General features: G+C 46.6%; 1 protein-coding gene across 1 annotated transcript; it reads left to right on the forward strand.

The window, feature by feature from the left end:
- Nucleotides 1-164: 164 nt before the first annotated feature.
- On the forward strand, nucleotides 165-5,810 carry ATP23 (ATP23 metallopeptidase and ATP synthase assembly factor homolog). The gene is made up of 6 exons (XM_035128540.3): nucleotides 165-431; nucleotides 2,227-2,272; nucleotides 2,374-2,455; nucleotides 3,630-3,767; nucleotides 4,820-4,903; nucleotides 5,340-5,810. Exons 1-6 carry the CDS (start codon nucleotides 215-217, stop codon nucleotides 5,541-5,543), a joined length of 771 nt encoding a protein of 256 aa, XP_034984431.1. The 5' UTR covers nucleotides 165-214; the 3' UTR covers nucleotides 5,544-5,810.
- The last annotated feature ends 4,945 nt before the right edge of the window (nucleotides 5,811-10,755 follow it).

Below are 10,755 nucleotides of genomic sequence, written 5' to 3' on the forward strand. Positions count from 1 at the left end.
CCATGGATACCGTCGGCTTCCCCTCCATTTCCGCTTTCCCTCCTCGCTCCGTTTGGTGATTGGTTCAAAAGAAGCAGCCGGAGGCAGCTCTCTTTCCTTCTGTACATCTCGTTGGTACCAAGGAGGCGGGGCGGAGCGACTTAGAGAGGCTTTTTCCTATGACTTACGGTGGCCGGCGAGGCCTCCCGAGCCATGCTGTTTCCGACGCGCTTGAATGGCTGAAGGAGGCTCCTCTGAGATGCCTCCTCCGGAGCAGCCGCAGGATCCGGGGAGCCGCGGCTCCGGCGGAGAGCAGGACGACGACTTTGGGTACGGCCTGTTTCCCGAGAGGAGCCGCGGAGCCGGGAAAAAGCAGCAGTCCATTGTCTATAAGGCCCTCTTCACCAGGAACCACAAGTGCCAGCTGATGCTGCAGATCGCCCTGGAAAGCAGTAAGTGCCTGGAGGCCGCGTCTCCTCTTTAAGGAGGGTCTCTGGCCGCGCAGTGACTTGCCCTCCGCTCCCAAGGGACCCGCGGCTCCTTCCCGAGAGCGGTAGACTCGTAATCTGGTGAACCGGGTTCGCGTCTCCGCTCCTCCACATGCAGCTGCTGGGTGACCTTGGGCAAGTCACACTTCTCTGAAGTCTCTCAACCTCACTCACCTCACAGAGTGTTTGTTGTGGGAGAGGAAGGGAAAGGAGAATGTTAGCCGCTATGCTGGGTAGGACCGCAAGCGAGGTTCTTACCGAAACTTTGGGGCTTATACAGGGCAGCCAAAGCAGTTTCCATGCCCAAACTGGGCCTAAACCCCAGCTGAAATGGATCTAGAAAATCAGTTTATGCAAGGGTGTCTGGATCTGGCCCGTGACCACACACTCATGGATCTTGCCCAAGAAGGGGAGATTGGCAATCCACAATCAGATCATGGATGAGAGAGGTCTTACTGACCTGGCACTCAGCAACAGCAGCCGCAGACCTGAGAACTGGCTGATAGAGCAACCACAATTCCCCACATTTCCACCGTCTCTTTCCCAAGAGAGGTCTGGGCAAGCCTATCCATGCCTATTCCGCCCTAGGGAATGCAAGGGGGCTTACTCCCAGGTAAGCGGGGTTAGGTTGGCAGCCTAAGTGCAGCATTAGACCCTATTTTGTTGCTAGGGCAGACACCTTCCATGTCTTAAGTAGTAGCAAGATAGTAAGAAGACCATTGCCTGTGGATCAACCACTGGCAGCCTTCCAGCTTGTTCTTTTCAAGAAGTCCAGAAACTGGTCTGCAGTAATAAACAACCTATTACCCATATGGGTAATAGGCTGTTTATTACTGTATATCAGCAGAGAGTGTGTGTGTATGTATTACACACATACAGTCGTACCTTGGTTCTCGAACAAAATCCATTCAGGAAGTCTATTTGACTTCCGAAAATGTTCAAAAACCAAGGTACGGCTTCCAATTGGCTGCAGGAGCTTCCTGCACTCCATCGGAAGCAGTGGAAGCAGCGTCAGACATTCGGGTTCCAAAGAACGTTCGCAAACTGGAACACTCACTTCCAGGTTTGCAGTGTTTGGGAACCAAAATGTACGAGTACCAAGGCATTTGACAACCAAGGTACAAGTGTGTGTGTGTGTGTGTGTGTGTGCATCTATATCTATCTATATATCATTCTTTACTGGAAAATGCAAAAGTACAAGTGCACAGAGTAAGACAAAAAGAAGAAACAAAAAAATAGAACCCATGTAGAAAACAAAACAGAAAAAAATACTGTGTACATTACAAAAAAAGTAGGTGGGGGGCTTGTTATTGCAGTTAACCAGACCTTAATCTAATACGGTATTTAAAAAATATATATTCCAAATACCGTCAAATTTGCCAATGGCAAGTTTACGTTTGTATGCAGCTTGTTCATGTGTAGCGAGTTAGTTCATATCTTCAATCCAGTCATTAAAGGGAGCCACATTGTCTCCCCCCCCCCAGTTCATTAATAACAGTCTTTTTGCTGTAGTAAGGGTGCAGAGAGTCCATTCATATTGTCCATTTCCCATTGCCCTTATTCTAAAGTTTTTGACATGCACCCAGCTGTAGGTCTGATCTTACAAAGCTGGGCACCCACATGGGCCACACTGAAGGCCTGCAAGGGCCACATGTGGGCTACAGGTTGCCCATTTGTGGTCTCAAGCATGTGACCAGTAGCTCATTTTGTCTGCCCAATTTTTGTGCTTAAGAATAAATGACTGCCTTGCTTGGTCTAGGTCCATATGCTAAACTGCTACTTGATGCTATGAAGAATACCGGCTGGTAAGAATGTTTTTTTGACCCAAGCTTGTTGCATGTTTACTGTGTTCCTGCTTGAAGGTGACTTTAATACTAAAAAACTGACCTGTACTTGGGCCTTTTAGCACTGTTTTCAAAGAGCGACACTTCTCATGTGAAGAGTGTGATGGGTGTGTCAGTGGAGGATTCGATTCTTCAATATCACAGGTAGGTACAGAGCAATCTGTTGCAGCATTGGAAACCTCAGATAACTTGATGCTTTGACATGTTAGCAAAACAAAATAGTTGCAGAAAATTATGAGATGTTTACTGTTGAACATTTTGAGTTCATAGTTCTCTGACTCAATGCTTACTCCCCTCTCCCCCATAGTATTATAGTAATTTAATAAAATGATTGCACAAGCCAGAAGGATTCAGTTCAAGTGGAGTATTTAATTAAATAGTATTTGAGCAGCCAGACCTCTTCTTTATTGGAAATACAAATCCACAGGCCCACTCACTGCTCCCAGAGAAGTTATTCCTGTTGGAGTGGAAGGGCTTCTTTTGTTCTAGGCAGCAGACTCACCTGGTAAACTACAGGCCTTCTACAACAAGGGAAGACTGTTGTCCTGCAGTTGGGACTTAATCTTGACAGCTGATAAGTGGCTTGAATAGGCTCAAAATGCATTTGTGTGGGCTCATAATGAGTCTTCAAATGCACAAAGTAGGAGTGAGCAGTGAGCCCCTGGGAAGCTGCACTGTCAGTGAAAACACACCTTCAGAAGGGCTTGCTGATAAGCACTGATGGTGAGCCCTCTTGGCTGCATGGGAAAGTTCTTGATGGGGAACTCTGGTGCCCATCTGGTGCTTGCTGTTAGTGCCGGTCATCTAATCAGTGCTGTCAATGATTTCCCACCTGCAAAGTAGCAAATGAAAGCTCATTTTCAGTTCCCAATTGTTCCTTTGTAGCTGTGTTCTTACTTGATGTCATATATGAAATCAGTTGTAGGGCAAGTGGCTTGAGGAAAAGCTTCAGATGCCAATTTGAGACATGTGTTGGGCTGAATTCCTGCTATAAGCAAAGGTGGGGGGAAAGAAGCTATGTTGTACTCCTCCCTTTCTTGACATGCCTTGATACAGCAGTGTGATAAGTGTGGATGAATCTGCACCATCCCTTCCCCATTTGCATTATATAATAGTAAAGATATTTGGGGAGGGAAGTGAGAAAGGAGATTTCACTCTCTTTCCATCAACCACCAGAGAAATACCAGAGGATGGCTGTCCACAAAGTTCCGCATTTGTCAATTTCAGTATATTTTTTGAGGCTTGCTTTAAAATAGGATAAAGCCTGTGACTTGTAGATTAAATTATCTTCTGAATGTCCCCCTTATTTCCTTTGTAGATTGTTCTGTGCCAAAACAACATTCAACACCAGTCTCATATGAACAGAGTGGTTGCACATGAGCTTATCCATGCTTTTGATCACTGCCGTGCACATGTGGACTGGTTCAATAATATCAGGCATTTAGCTTGCTCAGAGGTAAGTTGTAAATCAGGCATCCCCAAACTTCGGCCCTCCAGATGTTGTAAATTAATAGTGCTGCTAAGAACATATTTAACATCTAAGCAAAACATACACTTATCAGTTCAATTCTTCTTAGTTTTTTCTTTGGCTTCCCGCCTCCCCTTCATTCCAAGTTTGTTTTTGTCAAAAGCGACAAGATGGGGATTCTTCATGCTGGTCACATCTAGAAATTCCATAGACGTAAGTAGTGGATCACAGGGTCATTAAAGTCGTATCGCAGAAGTCAAACGCCTTGCGAGTCTAATGTTTTGGCTCCCGAATGCCCCAAACCTGGAAGTGAGTGTTCTGGTTTGTGAACTTTCTTTGGAACCCAAACATCTGACATGGATTTTGCGGGTTCCGATTGGCTACAGAAGCTTCCTGCAGCCATTCGGAAGCCGCACCTTGGTTTCCAAAGGTTTTGGAAGTTGAACGGACTTCCGGAACGGATTCCATTCGACTTCCGAGGTACATCTGTATAGCAGTTCTGTGATTTCACTAGTTCAGAAATTGATTGACCCAGTGGGTTTTTGTGTATGTGCTAGTAAGAATTTACTCCAACTAACACTCTAAAAAGGAGGATTCATGTGCCATTTAAAATTAGAATAACTAGTGTACAATGCTAAAACATAATAAAACAATATAAATGTAAAATTATAATCAACGATCAGTATCTGACATGATTGAAAAGCCTTTGTCAGTATTCCTAGTTTAGTTGTTGCAGCTTTAAAAACTATGAATGAGAAAATTCAAACAACCAGCCTGCCTTTAAAATTTTACTCAGTGTGAAGTAGCAGGGAACAGGAGAGAAAGGAAACCAGCCTTGTCACAACGTCAGAAATCTTATAAGTAAACAAACGGTACTTTTTCAAAGTCAATGTTCTTATGGCCTGTTGTCTTGACTGGCATATAGTTAGTGCCATCTTAGCCAGAGAACTGTTGGGAGCCATGTAATTATGTTAGGAATTGTTGCAGTTCTCCGAGTACTTTATTTAGTTTTGGTGTTTTTGGTATGTTTCTCTACATAGATTCGAGCTTCTAATCTGAGTGGTGATTGCTCCCTCCTAAATGAAATGACCCGGTTTAAATTTGGATTGAAGCAGCATCATCAGGTAAGTTGATGGTGACCTGTAAATGAAGAGGAGGGCCAGGCTTCCACAGTGTCTCCATTTGCAGAGGAGGTCCTGTTTAATTTGGAAATTCAGATATCCGAGATTCTGTTCCGTTAGGTATAACAAAGTATTAGAATCTGTGGCTGGTCAGATTTGGTGCAACCTTATACGACTATTTTTCAAGGAGTGACATTGCTAATAGACATCCACAATAAACAATGTGACACTGGATTTTGAGTTGAGCATCTTGGTGTCTTCCCAAGTTTGTGAAGAATATGGGAGATTGACAGTTGTTCGTTTTGTTTTAGTTAGCAATATCTTTCGAAACACTTTCTGTGGCTTGTCATTGGTAGTAATCAATTTTACTACTGTAAGTGTATCACTTGTCTAGACTTCGCAGTCTGTGTCCTGACCTCGGTTTTCTTACCTTCCTCAGACCTGCGTAAAAGACAGAGCTGTTCGCTCCATCTTGGCTGTTCGGAAGATCAGCAAAGAGATGGCCGAGAAAGCTGTGGATGAAGTCTTTGAATCGTGTTTCAATGATCACGAGCCGTTTGACAGAGTGCCTCACAGCAGATCAGATGCAAAATATGCACATAGAGATTTCCAAAACCGTGACCGGTACTATGCAAATTTATAGCCAAAACCTGTTCATTTCTAGCTACAACATTTGGGGACAATTTTCAAAAGATTAATTGTGAAGATAACCGGAAGTCTACGAACAAAAAAGAATATTCATGTTGTCGAATTCCTGTTCTGTGTTTTGTTTGGCGTACGAATTGGTCTAGCAGTGTGTGTCGTCCCCCCCTCCCCCAAAATGTACACATAAACGTTTATGTGAGTATTCTATTGGAAATTGAAAACGCCTTGGTTCTCATCCTCGGTTTAATAAATGCTGTTTCGTTAATGGTTTGGCAGTCCATCTATTTCTATTGCTCATAGGTGACAGCTATTGCTTATGTAGCCAAAGCAGCAGGACCCATGCACAAAAAGTCAGGTATCAGCAAGCTTTGGGAAACAATGAAGTGTAGAAAGTTTTTTTTGGGGGGGGGCAATACACCATAATAGTGTATTGAGATGGTGGGGGAATCTCCAAAGTCAGGTCTATGAGGATGGAGAATGTTCAGTTGACATGAAATTATATCTTCATATATAAACACACACACACATATGGTATTCTTACATTTTATTATGGAAGTTCGGATGAGAGTGCCCCCGATTACATAGCCAAAATATGGGGAGGTACCAACAGTCTTGTGGGGGGGGGGAACCCTAGGTTTTCAGAAGCAGCATGGAGCAGGGCATCAAATAACCCTTAAAGAAATTAAGTGGCATGGAATATTGAGAGATGAAGAGCTACAACACTGGCAAGCAGGTGGGAAGGGGAATGGAATGGCATGGCTGGAAAGGGAAGGAGAGAAACATATGGAATTGCCCAATTGGCCAGGGTGGTCATTTCTTGTTTCATACCTAAAATGTTCCCAGGGACGGAAGTGAGAGCTGCCCATAGAAACTAATGGAGAAAGTCAAAATTTTAATACAGCTGCGAATGGGCACTAAGTGTGTCCTCCCCACCTAAAAACCTGAAAGGTAGCAGCAAAGGAAAGAGGCCTTGCTTTTTCTAACTTTGTTCTTATTTAGGTTGGAAAACAGGGCTGTCTTAAGCATATCTGGCGCCATGGTGCGAACTATCCCTCCGGCGCACACACACCCCTTTCCAAGCGCGCGGCGGCCTGGCACCCTGCGCCACCCAGCCTTCTCTTAGGGCCGGCCCTGTTGGAAAAGGCCAGGAAATAATGATTTATGAGTGTTCACACTGAGTACACACACAGTGTAAGGCTCCACCCTGCAGTGTTGTTCAATAAAATCAAATCCTCCTGCAGGTTCATTGATTAGAGGAAAGCAAGCCTGCGATGTTACCCACATTGCAGGTTAGGCTGAGAGAGTAGGATACATTAAGGTGTAGTGTAGTTTATGGTAATATCCTTCTTGCGGATTGGAGGGCTGTGCTGCGAGAGTACCTTATAGCAGCGTTTCTCTAGTGTGCCGCAAGACGCTGGCTGATGTGCCGCGACGTGTGGCGAGGAGAAGGGCGATTTGGGGAGAAGGGCAATCCCCAAAGCTAAGAAGACCTCAGGCCTGGCAGCTAGGCCTCTTCCCCACTCGCACCCCGCGCCGTCTCCTAGCAACTGGCCGTCGGCGGCGCTGATTGGCCGGCGCGGCTCCCACCGCCATTTTCAAACGGCTTTTTTTTTTTTTTTTTGCCGAGGCGGCCGGGCGGCCCTCCTCCCTCAGCCGCCGCCATTAACCATTCTCGTCCCGGGCTTAAGCGGAGGCGAGTCTGGTCTCGCCCGGCATGGAGAGCGGCCCTCTGGCTGAGAAGCCCCCTCTGAGGAGGAAGGGGAGGCAGTGGCAGCAGCAGCAGCAAGCGGCAAGGCCCGGTGCTGCCGCGGGGGGAGCGCCTGTGAGGCGCAGCGACGGCGGCGCGCTTCTATTCGAGACCCCCGGAGGAGCCCGGCAGGCCTCCTCCTCCTCCTCAACCGCCTCCTCCTGCGGGCGGTAAGTGTCCCCTCCCACCCCTGCCCTGGGTCCTTAGGGTGAGGGGCGGGTGACGAATAAATTCATGGTAATAGGAATAATAGTAATCGACGGGGGGGCAGGCGGTGTGAGGTGCTGGAGGTGTTGACCCCCTCCCCAATATTATTCGCTTCAAAAGGAGGGGGCGTAAGAGCCTTCAGCCCCCTATCCGTCACAGGGACGATCCGATTGCATCGCCACCACCACAATCATTATTGATTACAGTACTATTGAACCCCAGGCCCAGTTTTCTCCCCGAAAAGGGGAGGGCAGCACAGAGTTGGTGTGCCTCGTGATTTTTTCCATGGAACAAGTGTGCCGTGGCCCAAAAAAGGTTGAGAAACACTGCCTTATAGAAACCCTGCGCTGTAGCCCACAGTTAATATTGCAGCTTGGTGGTGAATGCTTGTGAAAGTCCATGTGATATACCGAGCAATCTTTGCACAGATATCCTGAGATGGTGCCAGAGGTTTTGCAGAGAAACTGAAGTTTCCCCTTTCAACTGCAACCCTCCATAGTCATTCCATATTAAATGCAGAGTCGACTAAAATGGAAGGATTATACATTGTCATCACTGGGCATACTAAGAAGTTTAAGCAGAGAAGAAATTGCAGTCTAAATTACAGATTGTCAAGCACCCCTAAGAAGCCTGCACTGAGCATACAGTGTGAAATGATTGTAGAATTTATGGAATCCTCCTGAGAAAATCATACACTACCATTACTCATGGCTATTTATATTTGCAGGAGAAGACCTCAAACATAATTATTAGAGGAGTTTGGCTTCTAGGGATTCCCAGGGTATAATAAATGGAAGCATTGCAGGGCATGCAATATTAAAATATTACAAGAGGCCTGAGACCATTTCAAATTAGGATGTCAACCTCTTCCTCACTTTCCCAGCCCGAGACCTTAGGATCAGAGCAGCTTTGCCAGTGATAGTTAAACATTTGTGTACCTTGCTAGTCCTTGCTTGATTCTTATCACTCAACTAAATCCTTTCACTTTTACTACTCCACAAAGTCCCTTTGGCCAGAGATGCCCATTTTTTTATTCGGGTGGAGGACATTCTATGTTCCACAATAGCGAAGGACCCAGAACTGTATTTTGCCTTGCAGGCTTTATGGTGAACACACACCATAATAAGGTTGGCAGTGCCTTGCAGTAAGGTCTTCCTGGCTATAGACCACCTGTGCTCAAACATAAAGGTAAAGGTAAAGGGACCCCTGACCATTAGGTCCAGTCGTGTCCGACTCTGGGGTTGCGCACTCATCTCGCATTATTGGCCGAGGGAGCCGGCGTATAGCTTCCAGGTAATGTGGCCAGCATGACAAAGCTGCTTCTGGCAAAGCAGAGCAGCACATGGAAACGCCGTTTACCTTCCCGCTGTAGCAGTTCCTATTTATCTACTTGCATTTTGACGTGCTTTCGAACTGCTAGGTTGGCAGGAGCTGGGACCAAGCAACGGGAGCTCACCCCGTCACAGGGATTCGAACCGCCGACCTTCTGATCAGCAAGCCCTAGGCTCAGTGGTTTAACCCACAGCACCACCTGGGAAATTGTAGTTAGATCCATACCCCCCAAATGTCCCTATTTTCCAGGGACAGTCCCAGAATTACAGAAGCCATCCCAGTTTCTGATTTGATCCCAGAATGTCCCCATGTTCCTTTTTCCTCCCCTCCACGTCTCAGAGAACAATTAAAAGTTTTGTGTGTGTGTAGGTGCAAAAAATAAAATTCCTGCACCAAATTAAGGAAATGGTGAAGTCAGCATACGAAGCCCTTCCTATAATTTTGAAAGAAAATATCACCAATCTAATTTAAGTTCTTTAATTGCAATGCTTCAGCAGCCAGCCAGTTTTAAGGAAATGTGTGGAGTGTTTATTCCTTTATTGTAAATGGAGCCTTACACTGTCTACTGAGAAGGAAGTCCCAGTGCATTCAATGGAGCTTACTCTCTGATAACTGGGTAAAGACTGTGCAGCATTACACGGCATTGCTAAACAATCCTTTAGCCAGAACTAAGTCCCACTGATTTTAATACCGTAGAATTTACTTTCTGGTATGTTCCTGATCATTCTCAGAGTTTCTGTTGTTGTTGTTGTTGTTGTTGTTGTTGTTGTTGTTGTTGTTGTTGTTGTTGTTGTATCCTGCCCTTTTCCCTGACAGGGACTTAAGGCAGCTTACAGCTAAAATTTTATTTCATTCCATTTATCTGTGGAAGGCATTGTACATGGTGCCTTCTCTCACACATTTTTCTTTACAACAATCATATGAGCAGGGCCGGCCCTACGGTAAGGCTGGGTGGCGCAGGGCGCCAGGCCGCTGGGCCGCCAGGGGGTGCCCCCCTGCCTGAGGGGATTCTGGCGCAAGGGCCGAGGGTGGTTAGGCAGGCAAGTAGGCAAGTCTGTCTGTTGCACGCGCTTCGGCAGCTCCCGCAAGGTCCTTCCCTGCTGCCTCGAGTGGGGCAGGCAAAGCCCTGGGCTGAGTTTTGTCTCCGGCGGGTGTGCAGAAGTCCCAGCGCTGGGTAATCAGCAGCCAATCGCGCCACCTTCTCTCCTTTGAGCCAAGCCGGCTGCGCGTGAGAAAGTCGAGAGGTGGCGGAGGAGGAATTATACCACCCAAAAGAAACACGCACGCACACACACGCCTGTGGCTGTCAAGTCGAGCGCTCCCCTGGATGGTGTCCGTTGTCGCAGGCGGCAGCAGCAGGAGACAAGAATCGGAGGGGTGGGGAGGAGCGGGGGAATGGGCGGCTTCTCTCTTCTCGACCCAGGGGGGGCGCGGGGGGCACCGGAGGGATCTTCACGCCAGGGCGCCAGATATGCTTAAGACGGCCCTGCCTATGAGGTAGGTTAGGCTGAGAGGTTGTCACTGTCTCAAGGGGACTGAGGCATATGTGTATATGACTTGTATGTGTGTGGCGAGATCAAACACGGGAGAAGCTTCCTGATGCAGACTAGGATGTCCCTATTTTCATGGGAGAAATGTTGGAGGGTATGTAGATCTTGAATGCAACACCCCCCCCCAAGAAACCCCCAAGTTTCTTTAAAAATAAAAGACTTAGTTTCTAAAAAAAACACTTTGTTTTTTTTTAAAAGCTTGCATTTTACTATGCTTAAATCAGGATTTTGAGGGCCCTTGAACAGCCACATAAATTTACCCCGATCATCATGATTTACTGGTTCACAACACCGAATAACTACTCTGTGTGCAGAAGGAAGGTTAATGTTGATCTGTGCTCACAAAAGTCTAGTGCTGAAGCGGAGTGTAAGAA

This window comes from Zootoca vivipara, chromosome 9, assembly GCF_965207765.1.
Source record: "Zootoca vivipara chromosome 9, rZooViv2.hap1.1, whole genome shotgun sequence".
Taxonomy (NCBI): Eukaryota; Metazoa; Chordata; class Lepidosauria; order Squamata; family Lacertidae; genus Zootoca; species Zootoca vivipara.